This window comes from Megascapheus bottae, chromosome 11, assembly GCF_031878675.1.
Source record: "Megascapheus bottae isolate mThoBot1 chromosome 11, mThoBot2.hap1, whole genome shotgun sequence".
Taxonomy (NCBI): Eukaryota; Metazoa; Chordata; class Mammalia; order Rodentia; family Geomyidae; genus Megascapheus; species Megascapheus bottae.
In genome coordinates, this window is record NC_143519.1 from 38810054 (window position 1) to 38830907 (window position 20854).

Below are 20854 nucleotides of genomic sequence, written 5' to 3' on the forward strand. Positions count from 1 at the left end.
GATAAGAGTCTCAGGTTCTTTTCTGCCAGGGCTGGCTTTGAACCTTGATCCTCAGATCTCAGCCTCCTAAGTAGCTAGGATTATAGGGTAAGCCACCTCGCTTGGCTAAAAATCCTTTCTTAAATTACACAACTGTTTGTATTTTTTTTTTTCTTTTTAATGGTACAAGCTTATTTTCTACTAGGAGAGTTAAACTGTTTATTGAAACCTAAAATAATTCCCACAAGCCAAGAAGTGTTTATGATTCATAAAAAAACTATAACCATAGATAGCTGCGTATAGTGGCTCATGCCTAGGATTACAGAGTCCTAGCTACTCAGGAGGATGAGATCTGCGTATCTTGGTTGAAAGCCAACTCTCACATGAAGGTGTAAGTCTGTGAGACTCTTATCTCCAATTAACCACCAGAAAACTGGAAGTGGTGCTGTGGCTCAAGTTGCAGAGTGATGGCCTTGAACTGAAGAGCTCAGGGACATTGCCATGCCCAGAGTTCAGGTCCCATGACACATTAAAAAAAAAAAAAATATATATATATATACACACACACACACACACACACACACACACACACACACAGCTGTAAGAATTTTGTGCTGATAGCTGTACTTTATGAATACCCATAAAACATTGCCATGTTTCTTGATATAAGCTCGTCCCATCTATCTAAGAAACAAGCAAATAAAAGTAAGACACATTTATTATGCTGATCTAAGGTTTTCTTCCAAAAGTTCAACAATGGCTTCTTCATCGGCAGATTGAAGCAATCTCTGAATTAGCTGATCCAAGTATTTCTCACCACACAAAAATTCCTGATGAAAGAGAAAGTTAGTATAAGGTTGATGCTATAGTTTATATCTGGAATGCCCACCAAAGGCCCATGGAATAAGGTATTGGTCTTCAGTACTATGGAAAGGGGTGGAATCTTTAAGACACAGAGTCTAATAGCTGGCATAAGAGGCCACTGGGGCTAGGCCACGTAAGTAACCTCCTGAGTAGCTAAAGGATCTGTTTGAAGCCAGCTGGGGCAGCTAGGTCCATGAGATCCTTATTTCCAATTAACCAACAAAAAGCTGGAAATGGAGCTGTTGTTTAAGTGGTAGAGAGCTTGAGCAAAAAAGCTAAAAGACAGTTCCCATCGTGAGTTGAAGCACCCCAGAACTTCTGTTTCACATGCGTACATGCGCACAGGTAAATACCTCAATTGTGCGGTATGCTATATGAATGTGTGTGCTACTGCTTCATATCCTCTGGAGGTGGCTCAGAGAAAGTCTCCTTGGGCCATTCCAGCTCACCATTCCTGTGTCAAGCTTCCAAATTTAATATGGAAATGTTTTATAATAGCCTCTGTCTTGCACATGCTAGGTAAGCACTTTATTACTTTTTCTGAAATCAGAAATACAGTGGTTTTAGACTCTAGATGTCCTATGAAATGGCTTTTTGTTTGTTTGTTTGAACTCAGGGCCTGAGCACTGTCCTTGGGCTTTCTTCTTCAAAGCTAATGCTCTGCCATTTGTGCCACAGTACCACTTCTAGCTTTTTTTCTATGTATGTGGTACCGAGGAATCGAACCCAGGGCTTTGTGCATGCTAGGCAAGCACTCTACCACAAGGACAAATTCCCGGCCCTGAAATGGTTTTTAAAGGGCTCAAAAGTAACATAGATTTTATAGAAAAATAAAGGAGGGGAAAAGACAAGTAAAATATAGAAAATAGGTTAACAACTGTTAAACTGACATTTAGGAGCTGTAGTATTTGTTGAGCTAGTCTTCAACACTATGTAAGCTTAAACAACTTCAAAAGTAATACTCAGAGCAAACACTTCTCTCTGATGTTCATTGGGTAAAAATTATTCCAGTTGCTGGGCACCAGTGGCTCATGCCAGTAAGAGGTTGAGGTCTGAGGATCACAGTTTGAAACTAGCCTGGGCAGGAAGTCCATGAAACACTTATTTCCAATAAAATACCCAGAAAAAGCTGGAAGTGGTGCCATGGCTCAAGTGGTAGAGTGCTAGCCTTGAGCATAAAGAGATTCAGGGAAATGCCCAGGTCCTGCCCTGGTCCAATGCCCCAGCACTGGCAAAAATAAATAAATCAGTCAATCTCATTAATGGTCAGCTGGGCACTGGTAGCTCATACCTATAATCTTAGGTACTCATATTTCAGGAGGCTGAGATATGAGGAACAGGATGTGGAGCCATCCAAAGCAGACCCTCCTATTTATCAGCAAAGAGCTAGATAAAGATGTGTACTTCCAAGGGGTACAGAGCAAGTTTTGCACAAAAAGGCCAAAAGAGAGTCCAAAGCCTTAAATACAAGTCCCATTACTAGCATAAAAGAAAAACAATTACCAGTTATAATACTGATCATCACTACAAGCACAAGAGCAAGAAAAAATATGGTGTAATTAGCTCAGTATGGTTGACTATGTTTGGTTGATACTTCTTGTGTCTTTAGAAAAGGGAAGTTACTAAATATTTCTCCTTTCAACATACTTGTTATGCTCCTTTGCAACACAGCCTCATATTGCTGATTTTAGGAAGTGGCATTAAGATACACAGCAATCCATCAACATTAAAAACACAGATGTTGCCGGGTACTAGTGGCTCACATCTGTAATTCTAGTTACTCAGGAGACTGAGAGTTGAGCAGCTGAATTTTTTTTTTTGGTGCGTTGACAGTACTGGGGTTTGAACTAAGGGCCTGGGCCTGGGCCTTAACTTTTTCACTCAGGCTAGCATTCTACCACTTGAGTCACAGCTTCACGTTAAGCTTTTAGTTGGTTAATAGGAGATAAGAGTCTCATAAACTTTCCTGCTGAGCTGATTTCAAACTGTGACCCTCAGATCTGTTTTCTGAACAGCTAGAATTACAGACCTGAGCCACTAGCGCCTAGCACTGGTTCACTTTAAGCTAATAACAAAACAATAACAAAGATTATTCTGGTGGACCTGAGTCAGGTGAGCCCTTAAAATGGCCTGAGCTAGTGCTGCAAGAAGAAATTCAAAGTGGGAGACAGTAAGCAACTTCTAGCAGTTGATCTGAGAGCAGCCACAGCTGACTTCCTGTAAGAGCATGGGGGGAGTAAGTCCTACAACTCAAAACCATGCGATTCTAACAAACAGGAATGTGAAAAACAAATCTGACCTCCAGAAAAGTATAAAGATCCCAGCTTTGTAAGACAGCAAGAACAAAACAGTTCACTTATGCCTAGATTTCTAGCCTGTGCAAATCATGAGATCAATTTAGGGCAATGCTCAGGGGTAAAGCCTTTGCCTAGCAGGTGTGATGCCCTGAGCTCAGATCTTAGAACCATGAAAGAAAATTCTAAGAATGAATGGTATCAGTCTAAGCTACTAAATTTGTGGCAATTTGCTACCTGGAAATATATGTGTATGAGTAGTCAGTATATGTTAATACATTGTTATTATATAACAAAGAATTTGGGAAAAATATTTCAAACAGGCATAAAATCACATCACTTGGCAAGCTAATAAGAATGTTCATAATTTTTAAAAATGTCAATACTGGGGGCTTGAACCCAAGGAGGCCTGGGTGCTGTCCTTTTTTGGGGGGTGGGAGGTTGGGCATAGGGCTTGAACTCTGGATCTGGGTGCTGTCCCTGAGCTCTTCAGCTCAAGGCTAGTGCTCTACCACTTGATCCACAGTTCCACTTCCAGTTTTCTGGTGGTTAATTGGAGATTAGAATCTCATGGACTTTTGTGCCTGGGCTGGCTTTGAATTGCAATCCTCAGATCTCAGCCATCTGAGTAGCTAGGCTTACAGGCGTGAGCTACTGATGCCAGGCTGTCCCTTAGCATTTTTGCTCAAGGCTAGTGCTCTACCACTTGAGCGACAGTTCTACTTCAGGCTGGCTTTGAACTGCTATCCTCAGATCTCAGACTCCTCAACAGCTAAGTTTACAGACATGAGCTACTAATAACCTGACATGTTTATAAATTTTAAAGTGTTAACATAAATTAGCTTAATGATTTTAGACTGTTGGGTAATAACTCAAATGTAACTATAGATTTTGATATCACTTCTTCCTAATGCAAAGATACACAAAGCACAGCAAGTGGTATTACCTTAATATCACGAACTTCATATGCTATTCTGTGGTCAGTGACTCTATCCTGAGTGAAATTATATGTCCTGATTCTCTCTGACTGGGCTCTTGTTCCCACCTGTCCAAATCAAAGGCAAATTCAAATCAACAATGACAAAAAAGTAATTAATACCTTTCTCACAATACCAAAAGTAGGTGGCTTTTCTAACGGTTTCAGTATTTGCTAAAAGTCTTATATATACAAAGGCTCTTAATGGTAAGAGCACTACAGTAGTTAGGACTGGAGATGTGGCTGAGTGGTACAGCATATACTTAACATACTTACCATGCACAAGGCTCTGAGTTCAATTCCTAGCTTCACTCAAAATAAATAAAAACAGCAATACTATCAGTTTAGAGAGCTTAATACTTCAGCCCTCCAGGTCTCAGTCTCCTGAGTAGCTAGAATTACAGATATAAGCCAGTGGTACCCCAAAGACATTTTCATTTGTGGGAAATGTATTTTCTGTAGAAAACAATGACTGTTTCATAATTTAAAATTGTCACCTTGTTACACTAAATCTTACCTGCAGTTTTCTAGCACTTCGTTGTTGATACTTTTCTTTCTCAATAATTTGTTGGTAAAGTCTAGCACTCAACACTCGCAAAGCTATTGCTTTATTTTTCAGTTGTGATCGTTCCTGTTGGCATTCTACTACTATCCCTGAAAAAACAAACAGGATCAGAGGTAAACTGAAGCAACCACAGGTTAAATTAGGGTAGAACAAGGGAACATCTTGAATGGGAAACATTAATTAGGACAAGATCACAAAAGATAAAACATTTTAGATTTGTACAGTTTACAAAATAATGGTAATGTTACAGGTACCTGTATTAAACTCTGATGTTTAAATGAGCTATATCACATGAGAAGAATGAAAACACAGACAGTTTCATTTACTTTTATTCCCTGAGCTTATCCTCTCATTTCTCAATTGCCCAGGTATCTATGCAGTGGTGCACTGCTACTCATTGTTGCTCTATCCCTGTCCTGCTCGAGCTGACTTTTTTTTTTGCCAGTCCTGGAGCTTCTTTTGCTCAAGGTTAGTATTCTCCCAGTTAAGCCATAGCACCACTTCTGTTTATGGGTACACTAAAGAATTGAACCCAGGGTTTCATGCATGCTAAACAAGCACTCTACCACTAAGTCTATCCTATCCCATGTGCTGATGTTAATTAAAAATAACTTTATATTGGCTGAACTGTAGCTCAGTGGAAGAGTACTTTTCTAGACCCTGGGTTCATCTCCAGGGTATCCAAGTCCTAGGAGGTCCAGCATGGCAACCTTAACTAAACAGGCATTCTCTTCATCTTTCCAGGGTGAGAGCATTACATAATGAAATAAGCCAGTAAAAAACTAAAAAAAAAAAATGTATTTCAGAGCCAGGCATGGTGCTCATGCCTGTAATCCTAGCTACTCAGGAAACTGAGATCTGAGGATGGAGGTTCAAAGATAGCCTGGGCACTAAAGACCAAGAGACTCTTTTTTTTTTTTTTTTTCTTCTTCTTTTTTTATTGTAATTAGTAAAAGGGTTACATGATATTTGCCAGATAGAAGGTGCATTAATTCACATACATTGATACCCTTTCACATGTCTTGGTAGACCAAGAGACTCTTATCTCCAATTAACCATTAGAATGTAAGAAGTGAGGCTGTGACTCAAGGGTTAGGGCGGTAGCTTTGAGCTGAAGAGCTCAGGGACAGCACCCAGGCCCAGAATTCAGGCCCCATGAACTACCAAAAAAAAAAAAAAATATATATATATATATATATGAAAATTTTTTTATTTATTTAATTTTTTTGCCAGTCCTGGGCCTGGAACTCAGGGCCTGAGCACTGTCTTTGGGCTTTTCTCAAGGCTAGAGCCCTACCACTTGAGCCACAGCACCACTTCCAGCTTTTTTTTTTTTTCTATGCATGTGGTACCAGGAATTGAACCTGTGTCTTCTCCATGTATGTGAGGCAAGCAGTCTACCACTAGGCCAAACTCCCAGCCCTTCATATATCTTTTAAAGATCCATTTAAAGATGAAGTTTGCTACATGAGAGAGTACACTAAAAGAGATGATATAGAATCCAAGAAATAGGTGGATCCAACACAGAACAGAGAAGAAAATTCTCTGAGATGTACCCTGGAGAGTAGTTGCTCTCAACTACTCTAGTCTGGACCAAAATGATGAAATGATGGGTTAGGGAGTCTCCAGAAAGCACTAGCCCTGTGGAAAAAGATTGATTTCATTTTATACAGCTTTTAGAAGCAATGTAGAAACTTAATAATTATAAAAGCTGGGCACCAGTCACTCCTACCTACTCAGGAGGCTGAGAAGACTGGAAAGATAAAAGTAAAACTTTGATCTCCAATTAACCACCAAAACAAAAAACCAACCAACCAACCAACCAGAAGTAGAGCTGTAGCTCAAATGGTAGAGTGCCCGTTTTGAGCAAAATAGCTCAAGGGCAGCACCAGGGCCTTGAATTCAAACCCCAGAACTGGAAAAGAAAAGAAAAGAAAAAGAGCTAGATTCCTAATTTATATGGAAAAGTCAACAAAGCTTTACAATTTACTGATCAGAAGACCGAAGTCTGCCTATTATTAAGGGAATTACCTGAAGAAATTTAAAAGAATGTAAGGCGGTTGCATCTAGACAATGGGAAGTTAGGGTCAAAAAGAAAAAAAGGAAGATGAGAAGAGATGCCCTGTTTTGATATAGGATTTTATCATTCAACCCAGGACCTTGGGCTTGCTAGATAGGTAACACTTGTGCCATGCCCTTAGGCCGGGACCTTAATGATTTTTAAATGAAAAATAAACATAAAAGCAAACTCTTTTAAATCTGAAAAAAGATGGGGGCCGGGAGTTTGGCCTAGTGGTTAAAGTGCTTGCCTAGCATGCATGAAGACCCAGGTTCGATTCCTCAGTACCACATACATAGAAAAAAGCCAGAAGTGGTGCTGAGGCTCAAGTGGCAGAGCTCTAGCCTTGAGAAAGTCCAAGGACAGTGCTCAGGCCCTGAGCTCAAGCCCAGGACTGGCAAAAAAAAAAAAAATCTGGAAAAAGATAAAAATATAGCCATATAGCTACCATGTAACATTTTAGTTAAAGACACTATGCCTAAGTGATGATGGTCCATTACATTATATTGCCTTGTGATGTCAGTCAAGATTTTCATACAATGATGAAACTAATAAAGCATTTCTCAGGAATGTATCCCTGCTGACAGAACAGTATATTTAAAATCACTCTAACTAATGCAAAACTAACTCACAGTATACCAGAATTACCAGTATTGAAATATTTATGCAGCAAAGCACCATGGAGCTAGCAGTCAATGTTCAGGGTAACAAATGATTCATAACAGTGGCATGTCTGATCCTGCTTCTTCTGTCTTGCATCTGTATTTGGGCTGGCCCCTCTTGTTGCTTCCCTATGTCTAGGAGACCTGAGCAGCTTCACTGGACAGATGTGCTTGCCATCTGTATCCTTTGAGAGAGGTACCATTTCCCAACAGAAAGGGAATAGAACTGCATAGAGATATCAGATCCACAATCCCAGTGTCATTTTTAAAGCAATCAGACATGAGCATAGGACTGCTTCCTTGTAAATGCTGGGTAGTTTTATATGAAGAAAAGCATCAAGACAAATTGGCTTGCTTACCTGTGGGGATGTGGACAAGCCTGACAGCACTGTCTGTGGTATTAACATGTTGACCTCCTGCTCCTCTGGCTCGAAAGGTATCTATGCGCAAATCCTTGGGGTCCACTTTCACTTCTACCTAGAACAAAAGGGATGCTGTAAGTAAATTCTGTAGTTGACAAATTTACTTTAATGTAAAGTGCATATTTCAAATACACTGAACTGTTTTGTATTAAGCCACTAGACTAAGAGAAGAAATAATGCTAAAAGATAAATGATAAGATCCCTACTTCAATAAAAACACTTTCCTTTTTCTTTTTTCTTTTTTGGATCAAGGGAATGAACCCAAACATCTTGGTCAGGGATAACAGGGCACTTGACTTAAGAGTTGAGATCTAAAATATAATCTGTATCCAAAAAGAGGTTTTCCTAGAAGCTAAGGCTTCTCAGCACAGCAGTCATTTACATGGAGCTGTTTCAAGTTGTGCCAATATGGTTACCTCATCTGGCTGAGGGAGGACAATAACTGACATGGTTCCTGTGTGAATGCGCTGCATCCGGGAGGACAGCCCCACCTCAGGGATTCGCTGGACGCGGTGAATCCCACCTTCATACTTCAAATGTTTGTACACGTTATCACCTGAAATGCGGGCGGCAGCATGATGCAGTCCCCCTACAGGAGAACACTCAGAAATGTTAGTGAGATGAGAACAGGAGACAGGAATAAAACAATATATCACGACGTAGATATATTATTAAAGTGTATAAAAGAAAATTAATCTGGAATATTGTATATATGTTTATTTGGTTATTTGAAATAGAATAGGGGAGGTGGTCGGGAGAGGGAAATGGGGACAAAAACATAAGAAGGGGTATCAATGTTTGGGAAGCAAAACACCTATCTGGCGAACATAATGTAACCTTTCCATTAATTACAATAAAAAAAGAATGTATCAAAGTGTATAAAAGAAAATATGAGCTGGGCACCAGAAAAAGAAAAAGTGTCAAAATAGTACTAATTTAAACTGGGCCGTGGCTCATGCCTGGAATCCTAGCTACTCAGGAGGCTGAGATCTGAGGATGGAGGTTCAAAGCAAGTCCAGGCACTAAAGAACATGAGACTCTTATCTCCAATTAACCACTAGAAAACAGGAAGTGGGGCTGTGGCTCCAGGGATAGGGCAGTAGCCTTGAGCTGAAGAGCTCAGGGACAATGCCCAGACCCAGAGTTCAATTCCGCCAACAGACACACACACACACACACACACACACACACACACACACACACACACACACACACACACACACACACACACACACAGTACTAATTTCCAGAGAACTAGGTAACAGCACATTTTTATAAAATTTTTGCTGCTGTTTTGAGACAAGGTCTGACTATACAGCTCAGGCTAGCCTTGAATTCATGATCCTCCTGCTCTCGAGTGCTATGATTATAGTTGTACCTTATCACTGGCTTGTACATTTTTAGTTCCTAAACTTTCTGTAATAAACATGTTTTGCTTTATTTTACATTGGTGATACTAGAGTTTGAATTCAGGGATCCCCACTTATTAGGCAGGTACTTTATCACTTGAACTATACTTCCAGCCTCTTTTTGAGCTGGTAATGGGGTTTGAACTCAGGGCCTCAAAGCACTCCTTTTGCTCAGGGTTGGCACTCTACCATTTGAGCCATACCTCCACTTTCAACTTTCTGTTGGTTCACTGGAGATAATCTCACAGACCTGAGGTTGGTCTTGAACTCTACTATTCTCAGATCTCAGCTTCCTGAGTAGCTAGGATTACCAGTATGAGCCACCAGTGCCTGACCAGAAGAACATTTTGAATTCTCTCAGACGTAGTATCAAGTGAGAGCAGGTGTCTAGATTTCCCTGAAATGTATAGTTACTCTGTTAAAATGTTATCTGTGGAAAACTTAGAGGAAAAATTAACTGTAATTGTACTGTTACTCTTCCTTCACCACTGAAGGGTTGTGGAGTGTTTTCTGGCTCAAGTCTGACTAAGGGGCTATCAGTCTGTTTTTATGATTCAGGAAAACATCATTTTGTTCACTTAAGCCAGACCTAATTCTTTCAGAGATAAAGTAACAATGTACTAGTTTCTTATTAGTTTACTTCTAGGAGTACTGTTATAAATACAAGTCTACAAAGAGTCAAGACATTCGGATTGCTGTGTAGACTTCTGTCTAGTAACTAGGTCCTCCTTGCCTTCTGGGTGCTGAGTGGCACCACTTCCTGCTACTCCAGAGCCCAATTACCACCTACAGGCTTCTCAGTTCAAAGATCAAAGTTCCTTCCCACAGTATGGAGAAGAATAATCACAGAGCTTTTCAATGGTACCAAGGCTCCCCAGTCATAGTAAAATGTCTTTAAGTGACCTCCTGTGGGTTCAACTGATGAATAGAGCATAAAAGAACACATAATTAAAAACATTAATCTGTGCGGGGAGGAGGAAGAATGCAAAGCATCTCAAGACTCCCTTTAACTTGGAAAATATTTCTAGGCATTAGATTGCAGGCTTACAGTGTAACAGTGTCAGGCTCACAGACAAGACCCTCCACTTCTTCCATGGGGACTATTTTATAAACATTTCATTTGGATTATTGCTGCAATGCTTCAGTATTATTTATATTTATATAGTCACAAAATTATGACTTTAAAAGTTCATATATAAAATTTTGCATAAAATTATTTTCAAGCTCCTTGTTTTTAGTTCTGTGTGAATCTGAGTATCTCTAAGTTCTCTCTTTCAATTAATTATTAAAAAGTAATATAGACACATACAGAACATTCTATCCAAATATTTTATAAGGTACATTCTTTTTTTTCCTCTATTTTAGCCATTCCCAAGCAACATCTTTTTTTGTCTTTTCCTAACTGGTTTTAATAATAGCAATTGAAGTTATTTAATAATTTCAGCTTTAGTCCTTAATTTTAAAGGTATATGAAATTTTTTGTGGGGAAGGGGTACTCAGGTTTGAATTTAGGGCCAGCATAAGCTGGCGAGGCAAATGCTCTGCCATTTGAATCATGCTTCTCTCTCTGGAATTGTTGTCTCACAAAAGCTCTGGTTATACAACTTCTACATTTACTGGCTATCTCTAGAAATATGCACTGTCACCTCAAACTTAAGAGCAGTTGCCTAGTATCTTTCAGACCCTAGATCCAATTCCTAGCACCAAAGCAACAACAAGCCATCAAGAACCCACTCATAATTATTCTTCCCAAATGGTCTCTGCTTTCCAATTTCTATTCATTTCAATGGCATAAGTGAATGTTATCAGTCTCCCCCGCTAAGAATATCAGAATGCCTCTTCATTCCTTCTGTGTCACAAGAGATGAATGGGATGTAGTGTAACTCTCAATCAGATGGACTTAAATTTAATCCCAGGATTGCCATTACTTATCATCTGACCTGGGATTACTAACTCCCCAAGTCTAGATGTTCACCTGAAAGTCTGAAAGATGTAGTTAATGATATCTGTCTCACAGAGCTCAGAGCATCACAGAATTGTAATGTTGTGTACACAGGCTACACTAAGCAAGCATAGTCTTTCAAACAGTGCCATGTACTTTCTTTCTTTTTTTTGGTGGGTCACTGGGATTGAATTTGGCCTGGGTGCTGTCCCTGAGCTCTTCAGCTCAAGGCTACTGCCCTACCCTTGAGCCAAGCCCTACTTCCTGTTTCCTAGAGGTTAATTGAAGATAAGAGTCTCAGGTCCTTTAGTGCCTGGGCTGGCTTTGAACCTTGATCCTCAGATCTCAACCTCCTTAGTAGCTAGAATTACAGAGTGAGCCACAAGCCTAGCGCCCTGTGCTCTTTTAAGGTCTCATACATGTAACCCTCTTCTTAATTCAAAAGCCAAACTATGCTTAGATTCTTCTTCTTTTTGGTACTGGGATTTGAATTTAGGACCCTGTGCTCTCACTTGGCCTCGCCATTCAAGGTGGTATTTTATCCCTTGAGTCATACTTGCACATTGAGCTTTTTGCTGGTTAATTGCAGATTGTGACCTCCTGAGTAGCTAGATTACAGGCATGAGCCATCAGTTCTGGGCTGAGATTAATGACTTTTGTGTGTGTGGGGGACATGGGGTTTGAACTTGGCTTGGGCACTGTCCCTGAGCTCTTCAGCCCAAAGCTACCACCCTACCCTTGAGCCAAGTCCCACTTACCATTTTGTTTTGTTTTTTTCCCTAGAGGTTAATTGGAGATAAGAGTTTCAGGTCCTTTTGTGCCAAGGCTGGATTTGAACCTTGATCCTCGGATCTCAGCCTCCAGAGTAGCTAAGATTACAGGTGTGAGCCACTGCATGTGTCTGGCTGAGAGCAAAGACTTTTAAGGAATGGTAGATATCTGCCTTCTACAGGAAAATTTTCTTCAATCCATACATGCTTTCATTTTTTTTCTCCCTCTTTCATTCCTTTCCTTCTTTTTTATCTTTTGTCTTGGTGCAGGTTCTGGGGCTTGAATTCAGGACCTGAACACTCTACTTGAGTCTTTTTTTCCTCTGTCAAAGCTCACACCCTACCATGTGAGCCATATCTCCACTTCTGGCTTTTTGGTGATTAATTAGAGATCAAAGACTTTCCTGCCTAGGCTAGCTTACTTAATTCTCAGATCTCAGCCTCCTGAGTAGCTAGGCTATACAGCTGTCCTTTAATATAGGGCCAGGTATAATAGCTCATGCTGCATTCTCAGCATTTGGAAAGGCAAAAGTTGGGAAGGTCATGGTTAAAGGCCAGCCTAAGACTAAAAACAACAACAATAATAGCAATATTTCCATGTCAACTATCAATCAATAAGCCAGAAATGGTTCTGTGTGCCTATAATCATAGCTATGTAGAAAGCAAAAGAATAAAGGCCTGAAGGAAGCACCAGAAAAAATGCAAGATACTATGCAAAAATTAATCAAAGCAATAAGAACAAGGGTCATAGCTAGTGGCGGAGGTCTTGTCTAGCCAGTATAAGGTCTTGAGTTCAAATACAAAAATGAAAAAAACAAAGAAACAAGCAATCCTGTAATACACTAAGCCTCTGCATTTACATTATTTAACAGTATTTAATAGATAGAAGACAAGTTTTTTTTTTTCTTAAAGGAAACAGCATGGTAATAATCAAGATCAGAGATAACTTTCAATACTTCTATCAATAAAAATCTTCAAGTATACCTACCATAATCTGCTGGCATATAATTCAATACTTCAAATTTCCAGTGTTTATAGCATGAATAATTCTGGTACATGTCAAATATTTCTTGGGTAAACTGTTGACAGATATCACCTAAAAGAAAATAGGCAAAGCAAGACATTTTTCTTTTATTTATTTATTTATTTATTTATTTTTTGCCAGTCCTGTGCTTGAGCTCAGGGCCTGAGCACTGTCCTTGGACTTTCTCAAGGCTAGAGCTCTACCACTTGAGCCTCAGCACCACTTCCGGCTTTTTTTTGTATGCATGTGGTACCGAGGAATCGAACCCATGTCTTTGTGCATGCTAGGCAAGCACTTTAACCACTGGGCCAAACTCCTGGCCCCTCTTTTTTTTTTTTTTGTTGGTCGTGGGGCTTGAACTCTGGGCTTGGGCACTGTCCCTGAGCTCTTCAGCTCAAGGCTACTGCCCTACCCCTTGAGCCATAGCCCCACTATGCAAGACATCTTTTAAGTATAAGCCTCTTAGAAAATAAGTAGTATTTTCAAAGACAAACATTTAATGGGCTTTCAAAGCTACACTGATGTCAAGTCAAGAAAAATCTGAGTGTTCTTTAGATCCTTTACAATAAATTTTTTTTTTCTAACCTCCTGTAGTTCTTCCAGATGACACTTCTAAAATCACATCACTTCTATCATATTTCTCCTTTGGCACTAGACTCTGAAAAAGCTGGAAAAGAAAAGAAAACATCAGTATTGATGCATGCATCTTCCTTAGTGTATTATTATTACTTGATCTTAAATAAATGCCCTCAAACCATTAAAAAAGCCAGTAATTAGCAAAATTATATAGCATTTCAATAGGTTGAGTGCCAAAATGCTATTATGAGTATATCTAATCAGAGTAAAATAGATGATCAATTCATGTTAACAGTGAAGTTACTGTGTAGGTATTTTCTTCAATGCTATCAGATTATCTTAATTTTTTAAAACATAGAAATTTAGATCAAAGTCCAGAGAGCTGCATCCAATTTTTTTCAGCTTTTAATCTCTTAAAATTAGTTTCAGTCAGTAGCTTCTTTCATCTAATGAACGAAGCAAGGCTTTGCAAGTTTTCATTTAGAATAATGAAAGCTTTGACATATGCTCACATATTCTCCCCTGCTGTGAATGATGGTGGACATCATATTATGCCTTACATTATCTGGCATCCCCTCTCTCTAAAGACTCCAGATGAAGTTCAAGTATTTTCCCAGATGTGACAAGCCAAGAGAAAAAAAAGGAGTGGAGCTGGGGGGGGGGGTGCGACACACTTTTTTTTCTTTTTTGTTGTGAGCCTTGAACTGTGAGCTTGGGCGCTGTCCCTGAGCTCTTCAGCATAAGACTACTGCTTTACCCCTGGGCATGGGCACTGTCCCTGAACAATTCAGGTCAAGGCTACCACCCTACCACTTGAGCCATAGTGCCACTTCCAGTTTTCTAGTGGTGCATTGGTCTTTAATGCTGGGCTGGCTTTGAACCGTGATCCTAGATCTCAACTGTCTGAGTAGTTAGGATTACAGGTGTGAGCCACTGGCACTGGGCTTAGAGATTCTCAATAAAGAACCTTCTACTAAGTATTATTAAAAGGTCTTTCAAAACAAGCTAAAAGTATCTATGTGTTATGACTCTTCCTACTGCCAACTTCTGAAACAGTCCATCTTTGCTAGAAATGAGATAGTGCCATAGATCAAATACCTCACTTTTTTTTTTTTTTTTGCCAGTCCTGGTGCATGAATTCAGGGCCTGACCACTGTCCTAGGACTTTTCTCAAGGCTAGAGCTCTACGACTTGAGTCACAGCACCACTTCCAGCTTTTTTCCTATGTATGTGGTACTGAGGAATCAAAACCAGGTCTTCATGCATGCTAGGCAAGCACTCTACCACTAGGCCAAACTCCTGGCCCCAGATACCTTACTTTTTAACTAGTTAAACCAATAATAAAAGTAACTGATACCTCTATTCACCCCTCTACCCCCTCTCTTAGATTTAAGAAGATGAAGGTAAGATGATGCAACTATGCAAAAGAGAAACAAGGCATATAATACCATGCTCTTTATAAATGAACCATCCCTTGAACTAGAAATAAAGACTATCATAAGTGAAGAGAGAGCTTCTCCCTTACATTCCTAGGAGATATAAGCTGAGACAATTATTATGAATCTTGATACCCTGGCAAGCCAGAGCCTTATTAAATCTAACTAAAGACCTATACTTATCAATGGTCTCCATGTCCTTGGATTCATTACAGTTGATCCACATTGCACAATTTAATTTTTTAACTAAACACATAACTATCAATCTACTCCATCCTCTATTAAACTTAAAAAAAAATGGCTTTTCTCTGCCTAGCTTGTCGTCTCTTCATTGGAAAGGTAAAAGACTCAGCTTTGATTTTTATTTTATTTATTTTTCTGTTAGTACTAGGGCTTGAACTCAGAGGCTGGGTGCTATTTCTGAGTTTTTTTTTCTCAAGGACAGCGCTCCATCACTTGATTCACAGCTCTATTTCCAGCTTTGTGTGTGTGTGTGTCTGTGTGTGTATGTGTGTGTGTGTGTGTGTGTTTAATAGACAATAAGTCTCATACTTTCTTTCTTAGACTGGCGTTGTTCAGGGGATCTCAGACCCCTGAACTGATAGGATTATAGCAGTGACACCTGACACATGGCTCAGCTCTAACTTTTAATTTTGCTCTGGGAGTCATTATTTTTATTATTATTATTATTATTATTATTAATTTTTTGCCAGTCCTGGGTCTGAACTCAGGGCCTGGGCACTGTCCTTGGACTTTCTCAAGGTTAGAGCTCTACCACTTGAGCCACAAAACTATTTCTGGCTTTTTTCTATGTATGTGGTACCAAGGAATTGAACCCAGGGTCTTCGTGCATGCTAGGCAAGCACTCTACCGCTAAGCTAAACTCCTGGCTGGGAGTCATTATTTTATTTATTAATATCCCAATTTCTTTAATCTCACTGCACAACAAATTATAGCACTAAGTCAAGCTTAACTATTTGTCATGTTAAAAGAACACTTAATAAATCAGTATTTAGGAAGTATATAGACTACAAAAGCCCAGTTTAACAGGGACAGTATTCCTCCATATTAATAATTACATCTGTCAACATACCTCACTATAGAGTGTGTTGATTTTTTGACCAATGATTTTTCTTTCTTCCAATGCAAGTTCTTGTAACTCCTTTTCATCTTGCTTATTTAGATCTAAAAACCAACAAGAATAATGGTAACAGAAAATGTCTTAAATACTTACAGAAAATGTCTTAAATAAAATCCTCATGTTAGTCTACTAAGGCATATGTTTTGGGTTTTTTTTGAGACAGATTCTCGTTTTATAAGCCCAAATGGGTCATAAACTCATGCTCTTCCTGCCTTATTCTCCCAATTGCTGGGATTACTGGTGTGAACCACTGTGGCTAGCCTCTATAAGGTGTTACTTCAATTGGAAAGGCAAGGGATTCTACAATAGAACATATGCGATTCTTGGATTATATTAATCACTAGGCCTTTCTCCGTGCATACAAACATCTCAAAGTGAAAAAGAGCATGATCTTGCCCCCCAAAAGATTGTGGTTTGAATCTATAAAGTAATTAGAGAAAACAGTGATTAAAAAAAAACATGTTTTTAAAGAAGTGGATAATTAAATCTAAGTTTGGAGCAAATTGAGGTGAATACTTCCTGCCTGAGGGTGACTAGCCAAACTCAAAACCTTTTGATAGTTTGAACTTTTGTTTAGGAGAAGTAAAAAAGAAGAGCTCTTGAAAATTCTTGATACTTTATATCTAGTATACTTAAAAAAAACCCTAGGAAGTTCAAATAAAATATCTCTTTACAACCTATGCTTCATGAATACAATGGTCCTTTCATATCATTTCAAGGCAGAAAGTTTAATCACAGAACTAGTCTAGCAAAACAATTACAATTATATAATTGATTCTTGAATCGTGGATTCAAGGACGTCAAAGATCCCAGAACTGCAAACTAAGGGAGAAAATTCTAATCCTTTACAAGAAAGAAAACAAAAATGAAGAATTATAATTATAAAGGAGAGAGGATTTTTTTTTTCTGCTCAAGGCTACAGTTCTGCCACAGCACCACTTCTGGCTTTTTCTGTGTATGTGGTAAGAAGGAATCCAACCCAGGGCTTCATGCATGCTAGGCAAACACTCTACTATTAGGCCACACTCCCAGAGAGGACTTTTATTTTTTTAACCTTGATCTTCAGATCTCAGACTCCAGAGTGGCTAGGGTTACAGGCATGAGCCACCACACCTGGCTTAGGACTTTTTTTTTTTTTTCCCGCCAGTCCTGGTCTTGAGTTCAGGGCCTGAGCACTGTCCTTGGACTTTCTTAAAGCTAGAGCTCTAGCACTTAAGCCTCAGTACCACTTGTGGCTTTTTTCTATGCATGTGGTACCGAGGAATTGAACCTGGGTCTTCGTACATGCTAGGCAAGCACTCCTACCACTAGGCCAAACCCCTGGCCAGACTTTTTTTTTTTAATGTTTAATTTTTTTTTTTGCCAGTGCTGGGCTTTAGCTCAGGGTCTGAGCCCTGTCCTTGGACTTTCTCAAGGCTAGAGCTCTACCACCTGAGCCTCAGCACCACTTCCAGCTTTTTGCTATACATGTGGTACCAAGGAATCGAACCCGATTCTTTGTGCATGCTAGGCAAGCACTCTACCACTAGGCCAAACTCCCGGCCATAATGTTTAAATTTTTATTATCTTTAAAAGAGAGAATTCTTCATAAAAATTCTTCTGTTGTCACAGAAGTCACTGGAGTCTGGTTAGATTCTGGGCCTCATTCATGAGTTTAGCATTTAATACTTAATTAGTACTAAGCAGTTTTCCAGTTGCTGAAGGTTCAATAAAACATGGGTAAACCCATACTTACAGTTACATTATGTCCTGAGGACACTACCAATGTGTCACGGGGCACAAATGAGTGAGTCTAGCTGATGACAGCACTCCAGGAGGTTGTCTTACCTAAGGGTCTTCTGAACTAACTCTAATTGTGGATCATCTACAGAATTGCAACATCACCATGGTACCGCATTGTGAAAATATTCCACTAATGGAAACCAAGCTGACATTTCCTCTATAGATATTGCCTGCCTCAAAAGAAGTTACTTTTGTGGCCACTTATCTGCTGTAAGATTCTAAAATATGATTTCCTTCCATTTATTGCTATCAGTAAAGATTTGACAACCTGTTGTCTTACGTTGTCTATATCTTTGCAGAAGAGTAAGACTTAAACCAAATCCTTAAGGAATAAACAATGGAGTTAAAGAAGGTGGTTGACACAATAGCATAAAGGATTAGAGTACAAAATACAAAAAAGTTAATCCGCAGTGGCTCATGCCTGTAATCCTAGCTCCTCAGGAGGCTGAGATTTAAGGATCAAGGTTCAAAGCCAGCAGGGCACAAAAGGACCTGAGACTCTTATCTCCAATTAACCACTAGAAAACAGGAAGTGGGGCTTGGCTCAAGGGTAGGGCAGTAGCCTTGAGCTGAAGAGCTCAAGGACAACACTCAGGCCCAGGGGTAGGGTGATAGCCTTGAACTGAAGAGCTCAGGGACAGAACCCAGGCCAAGTTCAAGCCCCATGATCGACAAAAAAAAAACAAACAAAAAAAACAAAGTTACTCTTGTTTTGTGGGACTGAAACTAAATATGGCATTAATGTCGGCACTTGTGGTTTACAAGTGTAATCCTAGTTACTCTGGAAGGTGGGGATCACAGTTTGAACCCAGCCTAGACAGAAAAGTCTATGGGATTCTTATCTCCAGTCAATCAACAAAAAGCCAGAAGCAGCATGGCATCAGTGGCTTATACCTGTAATTCTAGCTATGCAGAAGGCTGAGATTTGAGGATCTTCATTTGAAACCAGCCCAGGCAGTAAAGACTATGAGTATCTCCAATAAATGACCAAAAATCTGTGGCTTAAGGGGTGAGTTGTCAGCCTTAAGCAAAAGAAGCTCAGAGATGGTGCCCAGGCCCTGCAATCAAGCACCAGGACCAGAAAAAAAGAAGAAAAAAAAAAAAGCCAGTAGCAGAGGTTGGCTCAAGTGGCAGAGCTAAGGGACAGTGCACAGATCCAGTATCATCATAAAAATAATAAATATACATATATGGCATCAAAGCCAAACTTTGTAAGTGGACTAACAATATTTATGTATGCTGGGGCTTGAATTCAGGACCTCAAACTCTTACATGTTTTTTTCTTTTTTTCCCTACTATCTGGTGTCCTATCACTTGAGCCACACCTCCACTAACAGCTTTTTGTTAATTAAGAGTTAACAGTCTCATGGACTTTTTCCATCTCATCTGGCTTCAAACCACAATCCTCGTATCTCAGCCTCCTGAGTAGCTACCAGCACCTGCCTCAGTCATGTACTTACACACATAAATTTTTGTTCACTTACTTTTACACATTGATTCTAATTCTTCAATTGCTTGTTCAGCCTCTTGAATTTCTTGGTAAATGGCTTCAAGTGGTGCCAACTCAGCATGCCTTTGGTGTAAGGATTTTCGGTCACTTTCATTCACAGTGACATCCAACAAACACTGATGAAGTACTTGGTACTCCTTTTTTAGGTCTTCCATATATTTCTTTAGTGCTTTATGCTTCCAGAGCATCTTGGTATCTTGCTGGCAATCTCCTCTATACCAACACTTATTTAACAGAGGATGGAAAAAGTGATTCTTGTTTTGTCTAAAATCCCACAGCCTTGTATCAAGATGTGTTTGTCTCAATTGGTAAGGATGGAGGTAAGTATGACACTGGCGGTGAGCATTAAGCAATGGATGTCTAATCAACCAGAGATGATTCATCTCAACATCTGAAATAAAATAAACGGGATCTGAAAAAAAAAAAAAAAGCAACTCTAAAGTTGTTTAGTTCGCTGACTCAGCCAGTTCCCAACAGTTCCAAAATTCAGCAACACACATACACACACACACACATACACACACACACACAAATTTAAATCTTTGAATAACAGTATATCAAAACAAATGGAGCTGGGCACTGGTGGCACACACCTGTAATCCCAGGTACTCAGGAGGCTAAGATCTGAGGACCCAGGATCAAAGGCACCCTGGATAGGAAGGATAGGAAGGTTCTGAGGCTCTTATTTGCAAATAACCACACACACACACACACACACACACACACACACGCGCGCAGGAAGTTGAACTGTGGCTCAAGTGGTAGAGTGCTAGCCTTGAACACAAAAGCTCAGGAACAGCATCCAGGTCCTAAGTTCCAGTCTCAGGATCAGCACACTTGCACTTACAGGTGCTAGCACATGTAAGCGTGCGTGTGTGTGTGCATACACACACACAACTGCAGGGTACAATAATTATTTGTTCTCTCCTTGAACAGAAATAATCAAATGCTAAAAAAAATGTATACAATAATCTTACTGAATAAGAAAAGGAAAAATAGTCCAAAAAATGCTTGGCTTCTAAAACTCCTGAATCTCCAAGTTGAATTAGGAGTCAAAATAAATTAAAATCAGCTTTTACAACCTTACATGCATTCACACATAAGCTCATTTGATCTCTAGATCTGCTAAGTTAGTACTGTCACTTAGAAAAGAAAAAATTCAGAGTGCTCTCTACAATAGTGTTTTCAAAGTTGTGCTGACAGATTTAATACACCAAACCACATCTGGAGAATCTCGAGAATGTACCAGCGACAGTAGCCCCAAACTCCCTACTCATCCAGCATAAGCTTTGGTGAGGTTTACTTCTCCAACACGTCAGAGGGGCGTACCCACTTGGTAGTGAGTAGGAAAAAAGGATGACAGATTTTTGTGATATTGCTGCTAACTGAAATTTCCATCTTAGGTACAGCAGTAGAAGGACTGTCAACTGTCAAGGTCACGAA

General features: G+C 39.6%; 1 protein-coding gene across 1 annotated transcript; it reads right to left on the minus strand.

The window, feature by feature from the left end:
- Positions 1-679: 679 nt before the first annotated feature.
- Mtrf1 (mitochondrial translation release factor 1) lies at positions 680-19827 on the minus strand. The gene is made up of 9 exons (XM_090342075.1): positions 19386-19827; positions 16072-16163; positions 13552-13633; positions 12931-13038; positions 8238-8410; positions 7759-7876; positions 4631-4767; positions 4084-4182; positions 680-809 (listed from the first exon to the last, which is right to left on the minus strand). Exons 1-9 carry the CDS (start codon positions 19792-19794, stop codon positions 699-701), a joined length of 1329 nt encoding a protein of 442 aa, XP_090198201.1. The 5' UTR covers positions 19795-19827; the 3' UTR covers positions 680-698.
- Between the last annotated feature and the right edge of the window lie 1027 nt (positions 19828-20854).

Coding starts and splice junctions, on each gene's coding strand:
- Mtrf1 (XM_090342075.1), bottom strand. CDS start 19,794: ATGAATCATCTCTGGTTGATTAGACATCCATTGCTTAATGCTCACCGC. Junction 13,039..13,551: donor ATCTGGAAGAACTACAGGAG/GTTAGAAAAAAA, acceptor ATTTTCTTTTAG/GTGATATCTGTCAACAGTTT. Junction 810..4,083: donor ATGAAGTTCGTGATATTAAG/GTAATACCACTT, acceptor CTCTTTCATCAG/GAATTTTTGTGTGGTGAGAA.